This window comes from Melanerpes formicivorus, unplaced genomic scaffold (assembly GCF_026170545.1).
Source record: "Melanerpes formicivorus ecotype bairdi unplaced genomic scaffold, bMelFor1.0.p_v2 SCAF_3, whole genome shotgun sequence".
NCBI classification, from domain to species: Eukaryota; Metazoa; Chordata; class Aves; order Piciformes; family Picidae; genus Melanerpes; species Melanerpes formicivorus.
In genome coordinates, this window is record NW_027142355.1 from 10,635,548 (window position 1) to 10,649,662 (window position 14,115).

At 40.3% G+C, this 14,115-nt stretch overlaps 1 protein-coding gene across 9 annotated transcripts in view; it reads right to left on the minus strand.

The window, feature by feature from the left end:
* The window catches only part of TAFA5 (TAFA chemokine like family member 5), a 481,575-nt gene that overhangs the window by 350,913 nt on the left and 116,547 nt on the right, over positions 1-14,115 (minus strand). For 2 of the 9 annotated variants that reach the window (XM_068166318.1, XM_068166291.1), the window contains exon 1: positions 3,838-4,169. The exons of the other annotated variants lie outside the window; for them this stretch is intronic. In XM_068166318.1, coding sequence (XP_068022419.1) covers positions 3,838-3,928 — 91 coding nt within the window. In that variant the 5' untranslated portion in view covers positions 3,929-4,169. Of the gene's footprint in view, positions 1-3,837; positions 4,170-14,115 lie in introns of those variants that run through there. 9 annotated transcript variants of the gene reach the window in all.

The window sequence follows — 14,115 nt, forward strand, 5'->3', positions numbered from 1 at the left end:
GGGGGGGGCGACAAAGGAGTTACCACAATTAATGTGTGTAACATCAACTCAATGCTTTTCAGTTCTCTTTGAATAAATGTGTCTAAAAAATAGATTACACATTATTTTAAATCAGGCATAAGTAATGAATGTAATTCCTTACTTTTAATTCTCAGTGGTGTATGCAAAAAGTTTTAGCTATTTCAGTTTTTAACACCCCTGCATACTGACTGCAGCTGAGTAGAGTATGTTAAATTGCTTTGCAGGAAAATCAGATGGGCATGGGACTGCAATTATGTATCACAATACCCTTTTCTGGGTTCACAGCTCTATTCATCTTTTAGAAACACTGAAGGACAGATTGGATGTAGGGGAACGGATTAGCCACAGGACGACCTGTATTTCCACACAAAAAGCCTAAGTGTGGAAAAATGGCACCCTGTGTCATCCATTCTTCACTTCCTGAAAAAAACATATTCATGAAAATAGACATTTAAACAGCTCTTTCCCACTCATCTCAGAACAAGCATTCATTGTTCCTTAACACCATGTAAATGGCAGTAAAGCAATGCTACTACTGAACTGCATTAATTAAAACATGTATATAAAAATATTTAAGAATTAAGACAGAGCTAGAGAAAAATAAAAAGTTTATAATAGGTACTAAAATGAAGTGTGAAAAGTCTCAATTGACTGTCGCAACAAACAAATCTTGTATTTATGAATGTGGGTGAAGGAGGATTTGAGTCTGGTAATAAGTTTCAGCTGGATGCAATTAAAGTTCTGCATGCTACAGCCATGAAGTACAAGCAAAATTATAAAAAATCTTGTGTTAATAGGTGATAAGAGTTTAATATAACAGATAACATCTCTAATTCTGAATGAGTAAAATGAAAATTAATACAGAAAAAGACATGTGTTAATTATATAATTTTGGGATGTTTTAAGAAGTGAAGATTCTCTGAGTTTTCCACTAAGGCCTGCCTCGGAAAAAGATTAAGTAGTAAATATTACAAGACACGCAAAAATAGAAAGAGTGTTCATTAATAAGTTAATTCAGACCTTTAATTAATTGTACATGTTATTCTTCTTAAATCAATTGTCTTGCAAACAAAAGAGATGCTTGATGTATAAGCCTGTACTGTCAATTGTCTCAGGAGACACCAGCTAATCTGATCAAGCTAGGCAAACTGGTGGCTTACTTGTTTGTTCTTTGGAACCACAGGAAAGTATCCTTCTGCACAAGAAATAGTCAAACGAAAATGTCCAAGCATTTAACTCAGGAATTCCACCACACTGCTGAGTTACAAACAATGGGCCATGTAGTTAATTAGGCTTTGATGATAAATTAATCATCTTGCCAGGAAATCAACAGCCTAAAAATATTATGTTCAATGAGACATTCCATTTCTAACCTGTTATAAAACTTTAATGTAAAAGGCTAACTCTGATCAGAAAAGAATTTCAGATCTCTTGGAGGTAAGACAACAGCCATCTCATGTATTCTTCTTTATATAGATGTACTCAGTAAACTAATGTGGTAGGCACATGCTTAAATGATTTGCTAGTCCCTTCCTCACATTCTTTCCCTTACTGAAAATAAAACAAATAAAAAAACAAATAAACAAATAAACAAAAACAAATAAAAGAGGATTTAAAATGAAAAAGAAAACACAAACCTTAATTTTGCAAACTCTTTAGCTTAAATCTTCTGTTACCTATTTCCTCTCTTAGATGTCTGCATTTGAATATATTAGGTTTAAACCAATCCTTTTTTATTTTTAATTTTATATTTTCAAAGTTCTTCATAAAGAATGAAGTCTATTATATCAGGTAGGCTTTCAGTCAATTCCACTAAACCATTCAGTGTTATTATAGAAGCTACAGGGAGAAAGCAATACATACACTGATGAAGTAATTACATGAGAGGTCAAAATACTATTGTGGAGATTAGCACCCTTCAGGAAAAGGCTGACAACTAGCCCACTACATGCAATCTGTATTTACAGCAAGTAGAGAGTTCTCATTGTTAAACAAAGCAGAAATATTGTGTTCACAAATATAAACAAACCGATGTGATTAAGTTATCTGACAAGTCCAAGAGTTTCAGTTTTCTTGCTGCAGTCCACTTTAAGAGTGGCTGTAATCGCTGGAGGAGAAGCAATGAAAAATGTGTTAAAAGTCCTTGGTGTACGGCCATGGCTTCTTTTTTTACTTGCTAGCTTTCTACTCCTAGCATGCAAGGAGAATTTTTTTAAGTGATACAAAATGCTTCTTCCTTTATGTATTATTTACAGTAATACAGGTCTCGAAATTAAGCAGTGAAAACTTGGGGGGGGGGGGGGGAGGGAGGCAAACAAACAAACCCCAACAACTAATGGCAAAAAAAAGAAGTAGCCTGAAATGACTGGCAATATTTTATTCTGCAAAATCTCCTTGAAACGAGTCATTGCATCAGAGAGAGATATATAAATACACTAGTCCAAGCATTTTAAAAGAATGTTAAATTTTAAGTGGCTATGTGGGAGGCACTGCACACAATGCAATTAAAGCATGGGTAGATTTCTTAAAGTGAAATCTCTGGCACTGGAGATATCTAGATATCACTCCTTAATTAACCAAATCAGGAAAATAAATACATATGCATTTCAGAAAAGATCTGTGGGAATGTACCATCTCATTCTTTTTCGGGCCTGACACTAAATTAAAACCAGTAGCGATACTCTAGTAGCTGCAAGGTTGTCGTTCTGCCCAGTCTTGAGTGAAACTTTGTCCCAGTCACATAAAAGTTTTTTCCTATGCTTTGCGTAGCCACTACTTCAAACTGAGCGGGGCTCCATCTTCCAGCACCTAAAACCTCAACTATGCCACAATGCTAAAAAAGAATAAATGGGGTCACCAAATCCCTCCTATTGTTGTGCTGTGTTTGTTAACACTGCTCAAAGAACGCCACTGGACTTTCCCACACACTACCCAAATACATCTAAATCTCTCAGGATTCACACTTCACCATGAATCTCAGAGTACCGTTTGCTTTAGAAATAAGCAGTGAAATCATTATTTTAGTAGATGGGAAAAAATAATAGTAATTTCCCGAGGAATAAAACCAAACAAAAAAACAACCAAACAAAAAAAGCAATACAAGTGTTACTCCCCAAGAAAATTTCTCTACCCACTTAATGAGACGTTATTTCTTTACACTTAACTAACATGGAAAAAGAAAGGAGAAAGCCTGCATCACACTCCAAACTATTTTTTCCAGTAAACTGTAATCACAACTTTCTGACCACAAGGTGGAAAAAAACAGGAACCCTGAAATCATGCAAAGGCCTCTTCCAGTTTTGGGGCAACCAGAAGAAGGAAGATGCTGAATGCCTAGGATTTGCTCTGCCCTGCCCTTTCCATAGAACTTTAGTGCCATCTATTGAAAATGTACTGAATAAGGAAGAGGGAAAGGATGCCTATTGATTTGGTATAAAAATAAGACGTTTACTTGTTAAGGGTTTTTTGGTTTATTAATACTCCCATGATGACTACTGTTGTGGTCATCTGATAGCACCAAATATTTTCTGTCCACTATACATGCCCCATAATGAAATGAGACGTCGGCTAAAACACTGAATAAAAACAGTATACAGTATTTATATATATATATTACATATACATTTACCATGAATGTAAGTCTAAAGCTACCTATTATCTAAAGGCACAAACATGAGAAGGCTTTAACGGAAAGGAAAAATAACGTGGAAGCACTGCTGTAAATAGAACATACTGGAAACAGTAAAAATAATTAAGGTTCCTCGTAAAGACCTTCGTATTAAAGAAGAGGGTATGTAGACATGCAGATATAATTACCTTCTTTAAGAAACTGTGAGTGGATGACAAATATAAGAAAACAGCAGATCGCTGCTCCTGCTAGTGCCCATAAAGCTTTCAAGAGCTGCATCTCGGTCTGAAACTCAGTAAATACCCAGAAAGTCACACAATGAATTTCCACAGCGATGCATCAACGCTTCCCTCTGTGCGCCAGGCGCGGCGGCTCCCGGCAGGGACCACACTCCCGAGCAGGGCGGGCGAGCCCGGGGCTGCGGAGGAGGGGCCGGGGCTTCACACCCCACGCGGGGGCAGCGGCAGCGCCGCGCTCTCCTCGCCCAGGCAGCCGGCGCGGGGCCCCATGAATCAGCGCTCCGTCTCCGCGGGAGCCGCGCCGAGCCGGCGGCGGGGGCAGGAAGGCCGGCCGCGCCGGGCAGGGTTGCGCAACAGCGCCCGCTGCGCCGCGGGGCCGCCGCCCGCTCAGGGCGCGCCGCCGCCGGGCGGCGCGGGGCGCGCGGGGGCCGGGCCCTCCCCGCAAAGGCTCCGCGGGAGCTGCTGCAGCATCGCCAGGCTGCGGGCGCCTCTCGCTCCTCTGCACGGTCGCTCGTCGGGCCGCCGCTCCACTGCTCGCTGCCACGGCTCGGGGAGGAGAGAGCGAGTGGGGAGGGGAGGGAGCGGGGGGAGGGAGGGATCTCTCTTTACTGCAACTTCTCTCGGCTGGCGGCAATTTGTTGCACCCCCCCCCGCCCCCCCTTCTTCCTCCTCCCCCGGCTCGGAGATCCTCTGTGGTGCGGGGGGAGTGAGTCAGTTCATCCTGCCAGCCCGGCAAACGTGGGGCTGCTCTGGAGGTCTTGCAAAGATTTCTGGCCTCCCCTCGGGCTCACACCTTCGCCGCCAGGGCTCCCGGTGGCCCGTCTCCGAGAACTTACCCCGGCGCTGCGGCCGACCCCTCTCCCTCGGCCCCGTCCCGGCGCCGCTCCCCGATAGTGGCACCGCAGAGTGCCCTACGAGCAGCTGCGCCGGGCTACGGCGAGAGCTCTCTCAGTCTACAGGTTGATGCCTCAGTTGCAGCTATCCCCACGGAAAACGAGAACGCAAACGAAAGAATGCCGTAAATTTAAAAAGCAAAATAAATTTAAAATAAAAAAAGATTTTGCTGCTTCCCTTCCACGCCAGGGGAAGGACCCAGCCGTAGCGGCCAGCTGCCGTAAAGAAGCCGGGCGGGGGAGCGGAAAGGACGGGGAGATGCTGCGGAGCGGAGCCGCACCGCGGGGGCTGCGCGCTCGGCACAGCCGCTGCGGGATGCGCTGCAATCCGGGCCGGAGGCAGGCACACTGCTGCGTTCCGCACCCGGAGCGACAGAAGAGGGATGCCCGGTAAGGGCAGCGAGCTCCGTGCCGCACACGCGGTTGACGGCGCCTTGGTGGGGTGATGCGGAGGCAGAGGGAACAGCTGCGCCCTGAAGCGCGGCTGGATGCGCGTATTTGGGCGGGGGAGGGTACTGGCTGGGTCGGACTCTAGCCTGGCTGCGCCTCTGTCCGCGGATGCGGTGCGGCTCCGCGCCTCTCGCGTTCAAACGCCGCTTGCGGCCCCGCGCAACTTCCGCCACGCGTGTGCGCACGGTACCGTGGCCTGCGCTGGCTTGCAAAGCCCGAGTGCCGCGGGGCGGAGCGCGGAGAGGGGCCGACGGCGGGCGAGCGGAGCTGGAGCGAGTGTCGGCGGACTGCGGATGATGGGCGCGTAAGGCGGGGAGAGAAGTGTAACGCAAAGAAAAAGCCGGCCGGGCCAGGTCGCTGTTCGCAGCACCGCGGGAAGCGGCGAGCAGCAGGCGGCCGGACCGGCCTCGGTGGGGCGGGCGGCGCTACACGGCCAGGCACGACACGGCTCTAGACAGGCAGGGCGGCGGGTCCCTCGCTGCCGTGCAGCTGCCCGACGAGCGGAAAGTTGCCGTGCTCCTCAAGCTGGCACTACGTTAACAAGTCCAGTGACACACCGCTATATATATACGGGACAGGCATCAAAGCACATCGATAGTTTTGAAGCTATAATCCAATTCTGGAAATGCTTCAAGAGCTTTGTTTTCATAGGTCTTTGGTTACATGTTTGCATTTATGATATTTTTTTAATACTTTTGTTGTTGTTGTTTTCTTAAATGAGCTTTTCCACATACTTACAATGGCAGATTAATAAAAGACCAGTATTTTCCTTATATCTCCCTTGATGTGTGTTTTAAATTCATCCCTGTGCTATTTGGTTTTTCACTTGGTAGCACAGAACAACATTAAAACCAACTCTCTTTTGAATTTTGAACTTCACACAAATCCCTATAAGCCCATTTATTGCATTTACTATATTTGAAGATTACAGCAATGCAATGTTAATGCAATGTCACAGCTAAACTAGAGATATTCCACTGTACATCTTTCATTCTGAAATGCAGACTTTGGTGAGAAATTGGCCATGCTTGGGTGCAGTTCAAGTTGGGTTTTGTTTGTTTATTTGTCTTCTGGGTGAAAGAAAAAAGTGTCAAGTAGCTAAAGAAAATTCACACATTTTTTACTTAAGCAAACACAAAACACCATAAAACCCCTAACACAGCAGCTTTTAAGTCCACGGATAAGTGGATTTTAAGAGTGTCTCAAATTTAAGAATTTATGCAGTCCAGGATAAGCAATATGTATTTTTCCATTTGAACATGATATATTTGCAAAGAAATCCTATGAAAAACTTTACACATTACCTTTCCTTTTTGACTAAAATCATATGGAGACCCACTGGCAGTAGGTCAAAAATCTCCAAATTGCTTGTACCTTTTGAGGTAGTAACCCTTCTCCCATTTTAAACTAGTCTTACTTCTTTCAGCTTCTGAATTAGATGAATACTCCTGGGCTTCCGTGGGCTTTGGATCAGACCCCTCCATAATGAAGGTATCAGAATGCAACTCTCTGCTTCCTGGTCACAGGGGATTCACTCTACATGCACACCAGTGTAAGTGGGAGCAAAATCTGGTTCATCGTTCATACTGTACAGAGATATTTAGTCTCATAGCAACAAGGGATTCCAGAAGACTCCCAATGTGAAAGGACAGTGGTACCTGGCAACGCCGCTTGCTGTACTAAATATGGTTCACTGTGGGTTTTGTGTTTTCAAAATAGATTTGGACCTTTCACATAGGGTAAGTCCTATTCAAAAATACCCATCTTCAGTTTCTTTACTTGTCACCTGCATAAAGAGTTGTAAAATATTATAGACATCTTGAGTTACCAGTGTAGACTTCTCTGAAAGACTTTTCTGAATAAATTGCCCTGACAAAAATTCTCCCTCATTTTTCACCCTACTGAGGTCTAAGGTTTGCACACCCAACTAATGGAATAATATCCATGAAACAACTTCTAAGCTGTTTAAGTCAAGAATGATTTACAGAACTACCTCTCTGTGAATTTTCAGGGGTTTGTCAGAGCTCTGACCCCATAGTTTCCAGCAAATAGAGACAAAAAGGCTGTGGTCCCAGTAGTAGCTCCTGACAGGGAGCCACTCTACAAGAAATCTCCTTGCTGTGTTTTAATGTTAAAGAAGGGATAAGCTGGTACAGGATGGTGGTGGTCATGGACAACACTGACAATACAGAAGACAGTTGCAGCTGGGGAAAAAGACTGAGAAGGGAAAAGAATTTTATTTTCCTGAGTATCAAGGAGCAAGAACAAATCTGTATGAGGCAGAAGAAGTTCTGTTTTCTTGTGGGAAAGCAGCACAAATTGAAGCGTGTAATTTCCAAATGTGTGTTCTCTTTTGGAAATGAAGCTCATTTGTTCTTTTTACCAAAACCTCAGTCTAGTTCTACAGAATTACTAAAACTAGAACTCTGCAGCAAATTGCAAATTGAGCCTTTACTCAGTTCTAGAGGTTTAAAAATATTATCTACAGTCTGCATTTAACTCCATGAAAAGTTTCTATCAAACTTTAGAAGGTATGTTAGTCACTACTGAGATATTTTATAAATAAATACATGTAGCAATTCCTGAAACAGTCATGTTCACATTGTATTTCACGTACCTATAACTACCCTCTACTAGTTTCAGTTGTGTCAAACACTTTGCATTATCTGATTCCCCCACATTATGCACAGGCAATGCAGATCTAAATGCAATAGCACAAGAGATGATGTTAGCCCATTTTCACTAATGAATTTGGAAAGTACTATTGGCTTTGAATCACAAAAAAAAAAACACCCAGAACAGACAATATCTATTATTAGGTTATCTAGACCAAACCTTTGCCAAGGCCCACTAGATTTCATTTTTGTTACTTTTCAGTTACTCAGGCAATAGTCTGTCACTAGTCACTTGAGACAATTATTCCAGCTCAGTGGTTCTCTCAGCTGGAATGTTTCTCCTGATGCTAAGTTTAACATTTTATTTTGTCAAAAATCACCTAATTCATCCTTCATATATGCCTTAAGTGGCATTATAAATCCTTTCCCATTTTGAATCTAACCAAAAGAGATGATATATTGAACATACAGTAATGCATACAGATGGATATACTTCCACCAATTAGTTTTTTCAGACTTTATGTATGTTCCTCCCCCACCACCTCCTCCCACCCACTCTTGTTCTGTGCATGCTGATGGCTGGTTCACATTTCTTTACTACTGGGCTAGTCACAACTACAGCAGTAGTCCTCAAAATCATATCACTGATCTTTAGCTGATGATGGGCATGTGCCACTGGATTAAAAATTAAACTCTAAAGATACTCTGTTTATCTCTGGGTGGTAACGATGCAGCTACCATAATTACACACATATACATGCATTTGACCATCTAAAACTTTCACTTTTTTTCTTCTTCATTTATTCAATTATATATATGTTAATATGCCTTTAATAATTTTTGGCAGATCAAATCCTGCCTTCAGTTCTTTCTACTAGTAGGAGACTCCTATGAGGGGTACTTCACCCTAGATATTTTAGAATAATCAGTGTCTAATTGCCTTGTTATAGTGCATAACGTCTGCTTAGAGCATTGGATGTATTTTTCTTTTTAAGTTATTTTGTTTCTTTTGGCTTTTAAGTTGTATTATTCTGCTATTCTTGCCTTCTTCCTACCATCTTACTGACTTTCTACTCAGGTATTAATTTCTTCTTCCTTTCTATTTATAGAGAAAGAACTGTGACAGCAGTTCCTGTCATGGTGGCAGCTGCACATTGAGAACTCTTTGCACTTTCTCCTACATACTAGTTCACCACCTAGTAATAGCTGACAAAGGCTGTATAGGAACTGCCTAAGAAGTGCAAAGTTCTGTATGAGCTCTCTGATCTCTTGAACCACTGGTAAATTCCCCCAAAAACCAAATCTGAAATGACACAATATGCCAGTCATGGGTACTGCGGGTAGTATAGTCAAACTATGTTACCATGCTCCATCCATGTTGTACTAGTGGATCATCTTCCTCATATATGCTCATCAAGCAATCTCCTCATTTGTAATTCAAACCTTTAAACAGCTCAGTTTTGAAATGTTGCTTTTGTCCTTATATATTCAACCTGTTACAGGGAGCATCTAGCTTTGCAGTAGCTGCTCTGACACATCTAACAGCACAATTAGAGATGACTTGGTAACCACCCATTGACTAAAAATAACCTAGCAACTGAAGACACACTTAGGTATTTATACTTAGATATCCCAGAGGAACCCTTCACAGCTCCTGTAGCTGGGGAAAACATATGTATCTCACCAAATGCAGTAGGCTAGGAATCCTCAGGGATGGAGGCGGGGGGAATGTAGGGGAAGCGATAACATTGCACAGCTGAAAGATTTTCCAGACAACACTCTGCCAACTAATCCAACTCTTATCCAACTAGCTGTGCAATTAAGGTTTCCTACTGAGAACAATGACAGCATTATGACCTGGGGAATTTTCTACATAGAAAAACCCCAGTACATCTGAGATTACAAAATTTAGAGCCCTAAAAGATCCAGCTTCTACACTGATGGTACTTGCAACCACTACAGATTCAAAGGAACTAGTGTCAGTATGCATATCAGAAATACATGAGCTGCCAGTGAGGGAGGAGCCAGGGCAGCATATCCTGTCTGAAGAAACTGCAGTACAGAAATTTGCTCTTGCCTCCCAGAGGACAGATTTTTTTTATATATATATAGATATATAAATATATATATATATATATAAATATGTAGCAAGATTTCACTCGACCTCTTCAGGAAAAAAAAATATATTTGAATGTCTGAAAAAAGAGACATGTAAATGATATGATTTAATTTCTATGACACATGATTACATATGCTATGGCTGCCTAACGATACTTTTCTATATTTGAGGGTAAAAGAAACAGTATTAAAATGACAGAACCACGTTTTAATAGAGAACTCGTAGTACTACAGTGTCTGTCTGCTCATCTTTCCTGTTCCCTACTTTTTCAGGTTTATGGCCTTCATCTGTTCTTGTTATCAATATGTGCCTTCATTCAGCTACAAAGACCTGACTAGAATCACAGAATCACAGAAATATTCAGGTTGAAAAAGACCCTCAGGATCACCAAGTCCAACTGATAATCCTACTCTACAAGGTTGACGCCTAAACCATATCCCCAAGTACCACATCCAAACAACCTTTAATGGAATCACAGAAACATTCAGGATGGAAATTCAAGTAGCAATTTACATCCAGGAGGAGGACTAATCTCAAAGAGAGAGTCTACAAGGTCTCAACGGCCTTTGCCTGCCTCCTGTTGTAAGATTATTGCATGAAATGAATGTTGAAGGTCAGATTGGATGGGGCTTTTAGCAACCTGACCTAGCGAAAGATGTCCCTGCCGACGGTTAGATGACTAGATGATCTTTAAAGGTCCCTTTAAACCCCAAATATTCCATGATTCTGTCATCCTATGATAATTAAGACATAGCATAGAATTATTGAAACTCACATTTAAGACTGGTGGCAAGGTATAGGCCTTAATGTTCCAACAATTATAGGACTATTCATAAAAATTACAATGAAATAGAGAAGACTTATCCTCATTTTTTTATTTTTTATATATTTTAAGATAATTTTGATTTTTAACTACTTTTCAAAATACAATTATTTACTCCTTTTTGTTTTGTTTTGTTTTTTAGAAAAAGGATTTGTATTAGAACCAGAGTGAACAAACACATGAAATAAATGGAATTTAGTTATGATCCAAGTTTTCCAGCATCAGTTCCTGAGAGTCTAAGCCTAAATACATAACTGAAATGATGTAACATTAAATTAACAAGTTCTAAAATTAAACTGAGACTCATGGAGAATGCCATGCTGAATATGCAGTGTCTGTTTGTCATGCCACAGCAAAACTTTGTGAATGGCCAATTGCAGCTTTGTATGGAAAAGCAAATAATATACATGTGGAGCTTGTTGCTTCCTCCCACCTGAGTGAAGAGAGGAAAAAAATAAAATTCAAGTTCTACAGGAGTGAATTTTATTTTACAAAGTCATGCTTCCTGGCAACTTAACCAATAAGCTCTTTGACCTATAGTTTGACCTTTAACCACAGAATTTTCTTTACATTTATTTAGCTGCTGATTTTTTTACCTCAAAACCTGGATAACACACACACACAAAATATCAGAAGCTGAAGTAAGGCCACAATGGACACTTTTAATCTTTTCCATTAGTGATTCCTACTGTAGTAATTAGGAAAGGGAATTGCAGCAAAAATGCAGCACATCCAGAACAAGGCAGGCACCTTGATGGGTAGTTAGAACAGGTTCTGAACATATGAGGAAGAGGCAATGACCATCTCTGTTATGTTGGAGCACACTGGGTGAGATTACTGAAGGAAGATGTAACCCTTGATTAACAGTAAGCTAGTGGCGGGGAAGCAACTATTTTTCAGACAAAGGTGAAGTACAAATATTTTTTAAATTATTTTTAAATTATTGAAAATCTCAGATAAACTGCTGAAAATTGTTACATGCACGATGAACTGTTATTACATGTAAAGTATAAGTTAAAATGAATTTGCCACTATGGCACTCTTCTTTTTTTTTTAACCTGAAAACTTTCATGTTTTTAAGAGGTCTACACCTGCAATGTTAAAAGAGGTCCAGAATTTTGCATATTAAATTTCTTTTGGGTGTTTGTTCAGGACGTAATGCCAAAATCTTGAATAAACAAAGGAGAAAATGTTTTTTAAATGTATAATCTTGAATATTAGAACACAAACTTGTCATTCTGAAACATAACCCAAGAATTCTACAAGCCATTCATGTACAATATAGTACACTAGTTCTTGATAGCAAAGGGAAAAAAAAAAATATTAGCCAGTCTCCAGCTTTTATTCGATATGGTCAGTTAATACTAAATGGTATAAGAAGTATTTTATTCAGTAGGATGAAAATTGATTACTGTGAGCTAATCTAAGATTTATGACTGGATTCCATGGAATTAACACACTGGAGGCTCATCTATGTACACCTGGAGTGGGATAATGGCAGGAACCACAGATTAATGTAACCTTCCCTTGCATGCACAACATATTTATTATTTGCCTGCCTGCTGTTTTTTTTTTTTTGTGGGAAGTTTATTTCTTCTACTTAACAGATACATGAGGCAGCCTATATTTTACTATAGTTAATGAAGTAGCCACTATATAGCATTTTTGTGGGTTGGTTTTGTGTTTCCTTTTTTTTCTCTTTTTTTTTTTGTGGGGGGGGGGATGGGGTGGGGTGGTTTTGTTTCATTTTAAAGATTTTTTTTAAAGGGAAACATTCATTTTGGTATTATTTGAGTTGTGCTGCTCTAATGGAAACCATTTTTCTCCATGTTTACATTGTTTTCAAATAGAAAGCTTTAATTATAACATTAATTTGAGCATCTAAGATCTCAATACTTAACAAAAAAAGCTAGATTAATGTAAAAACAGTATCCCTGGCACATGGGGCAGTGACAGCGCAGAGCCTGAACTAGTTTCTTCAAAGTCCTGGAGACATTGTAGCTAATTTAGCTGGATTTCAGCTGGTAAAAATGTTACAAAGATCACTACACAATCATTCTAAGAGAGAGAAAATATTTCCATACAGAAGAATATGCACTTTCCATGAGTGTTGCTTAACCTTAAATAGAGAAAGAGTGGAGTGGATCATGGGCTCCTCTTCATGCCACCTCCTGGCAGCGTTTAAAGTCACACCTGCAGTAAGCTGTCCTGATCATCATACTCAGCATGAGGCTTTCAAATGTGAGACAGAAAGCTTTCTCTGAGTTCTTCACTTGATGCATAGTCAGTAAAGGCCCCACACCAAGACTCCATGTCTACAGAGTCTTTCACACACAGGTTCAAGTTCCTTACTCTATATGGTTTTAGTTTCCCTTGTCCATATCCAAAAGGGCAAATGAGTCATGATAGCTAATTTTTTCCTAACTTAACGTGAGTTTATAAGGTCATATATAGATAGATGATTCACGAATTACATCTTCGATGTGAGTTTCACCTGGCGTATTACTTCAGCAATGCCCACAGAAACAATTAGTTTTGATCTTAAAGTCACTGTAACAATCTGAATATGGTTTACCTCACCAGTATACTAATATAATAGCAATATTATGACATTACATTAGTATAATATTATACATTGAATGGCTACTATAGAAAAAGTAGACACATCAGAAGTGAGTAACGACAAACTGGAGTTTTTTTGTGTATGAATTACCACATACAGATTAGATATTGTATTTATTATTTTTAAATACAGACTACTTTTTTTATTTTTCCTAAAAAAAGGTTTATTTGGTTTTAACATTTCAGAGGAAACTAGTATAGGCTGCTCTGTGAGTAATGCACAGAATAATGGGTCGGAAGCACAATTTGTGAATTATATTCTGCCAATCCATGCCATAGTGCTTTCAGAATGTGTCACCACTCAGTGATTTTCTTACCCAGCTCAAAAGCATCTTGGAAGCACCCCGGGCAATGTCTCATATACAGCCATTGAGGGTTATCCACCCCAAAATAGCTGTTAATAATCTGAATGGAAGAACCATAAATGATTCAATTGAAACCACTTTTGAAAATACACAAGGAAACGAACACAGAATAAACTACAACATTAGAGGGTCTAACAGCCAACTTCACAGTAAAACTGTGTTAAGTGAAAACTTACAAGCTAATGCCACAAAATGTTGGATCCACAGATTGCTTTGTGGTGTTTTTGTTTGTTTGTTTGTTTTCTTTATGAAGAATCAATGACAGATTTTAAATTTTTTTTCCACAGAAAACTAATGGAATTCCATAAAACCAGAACAAGTCAAACTCCCAAAACACATG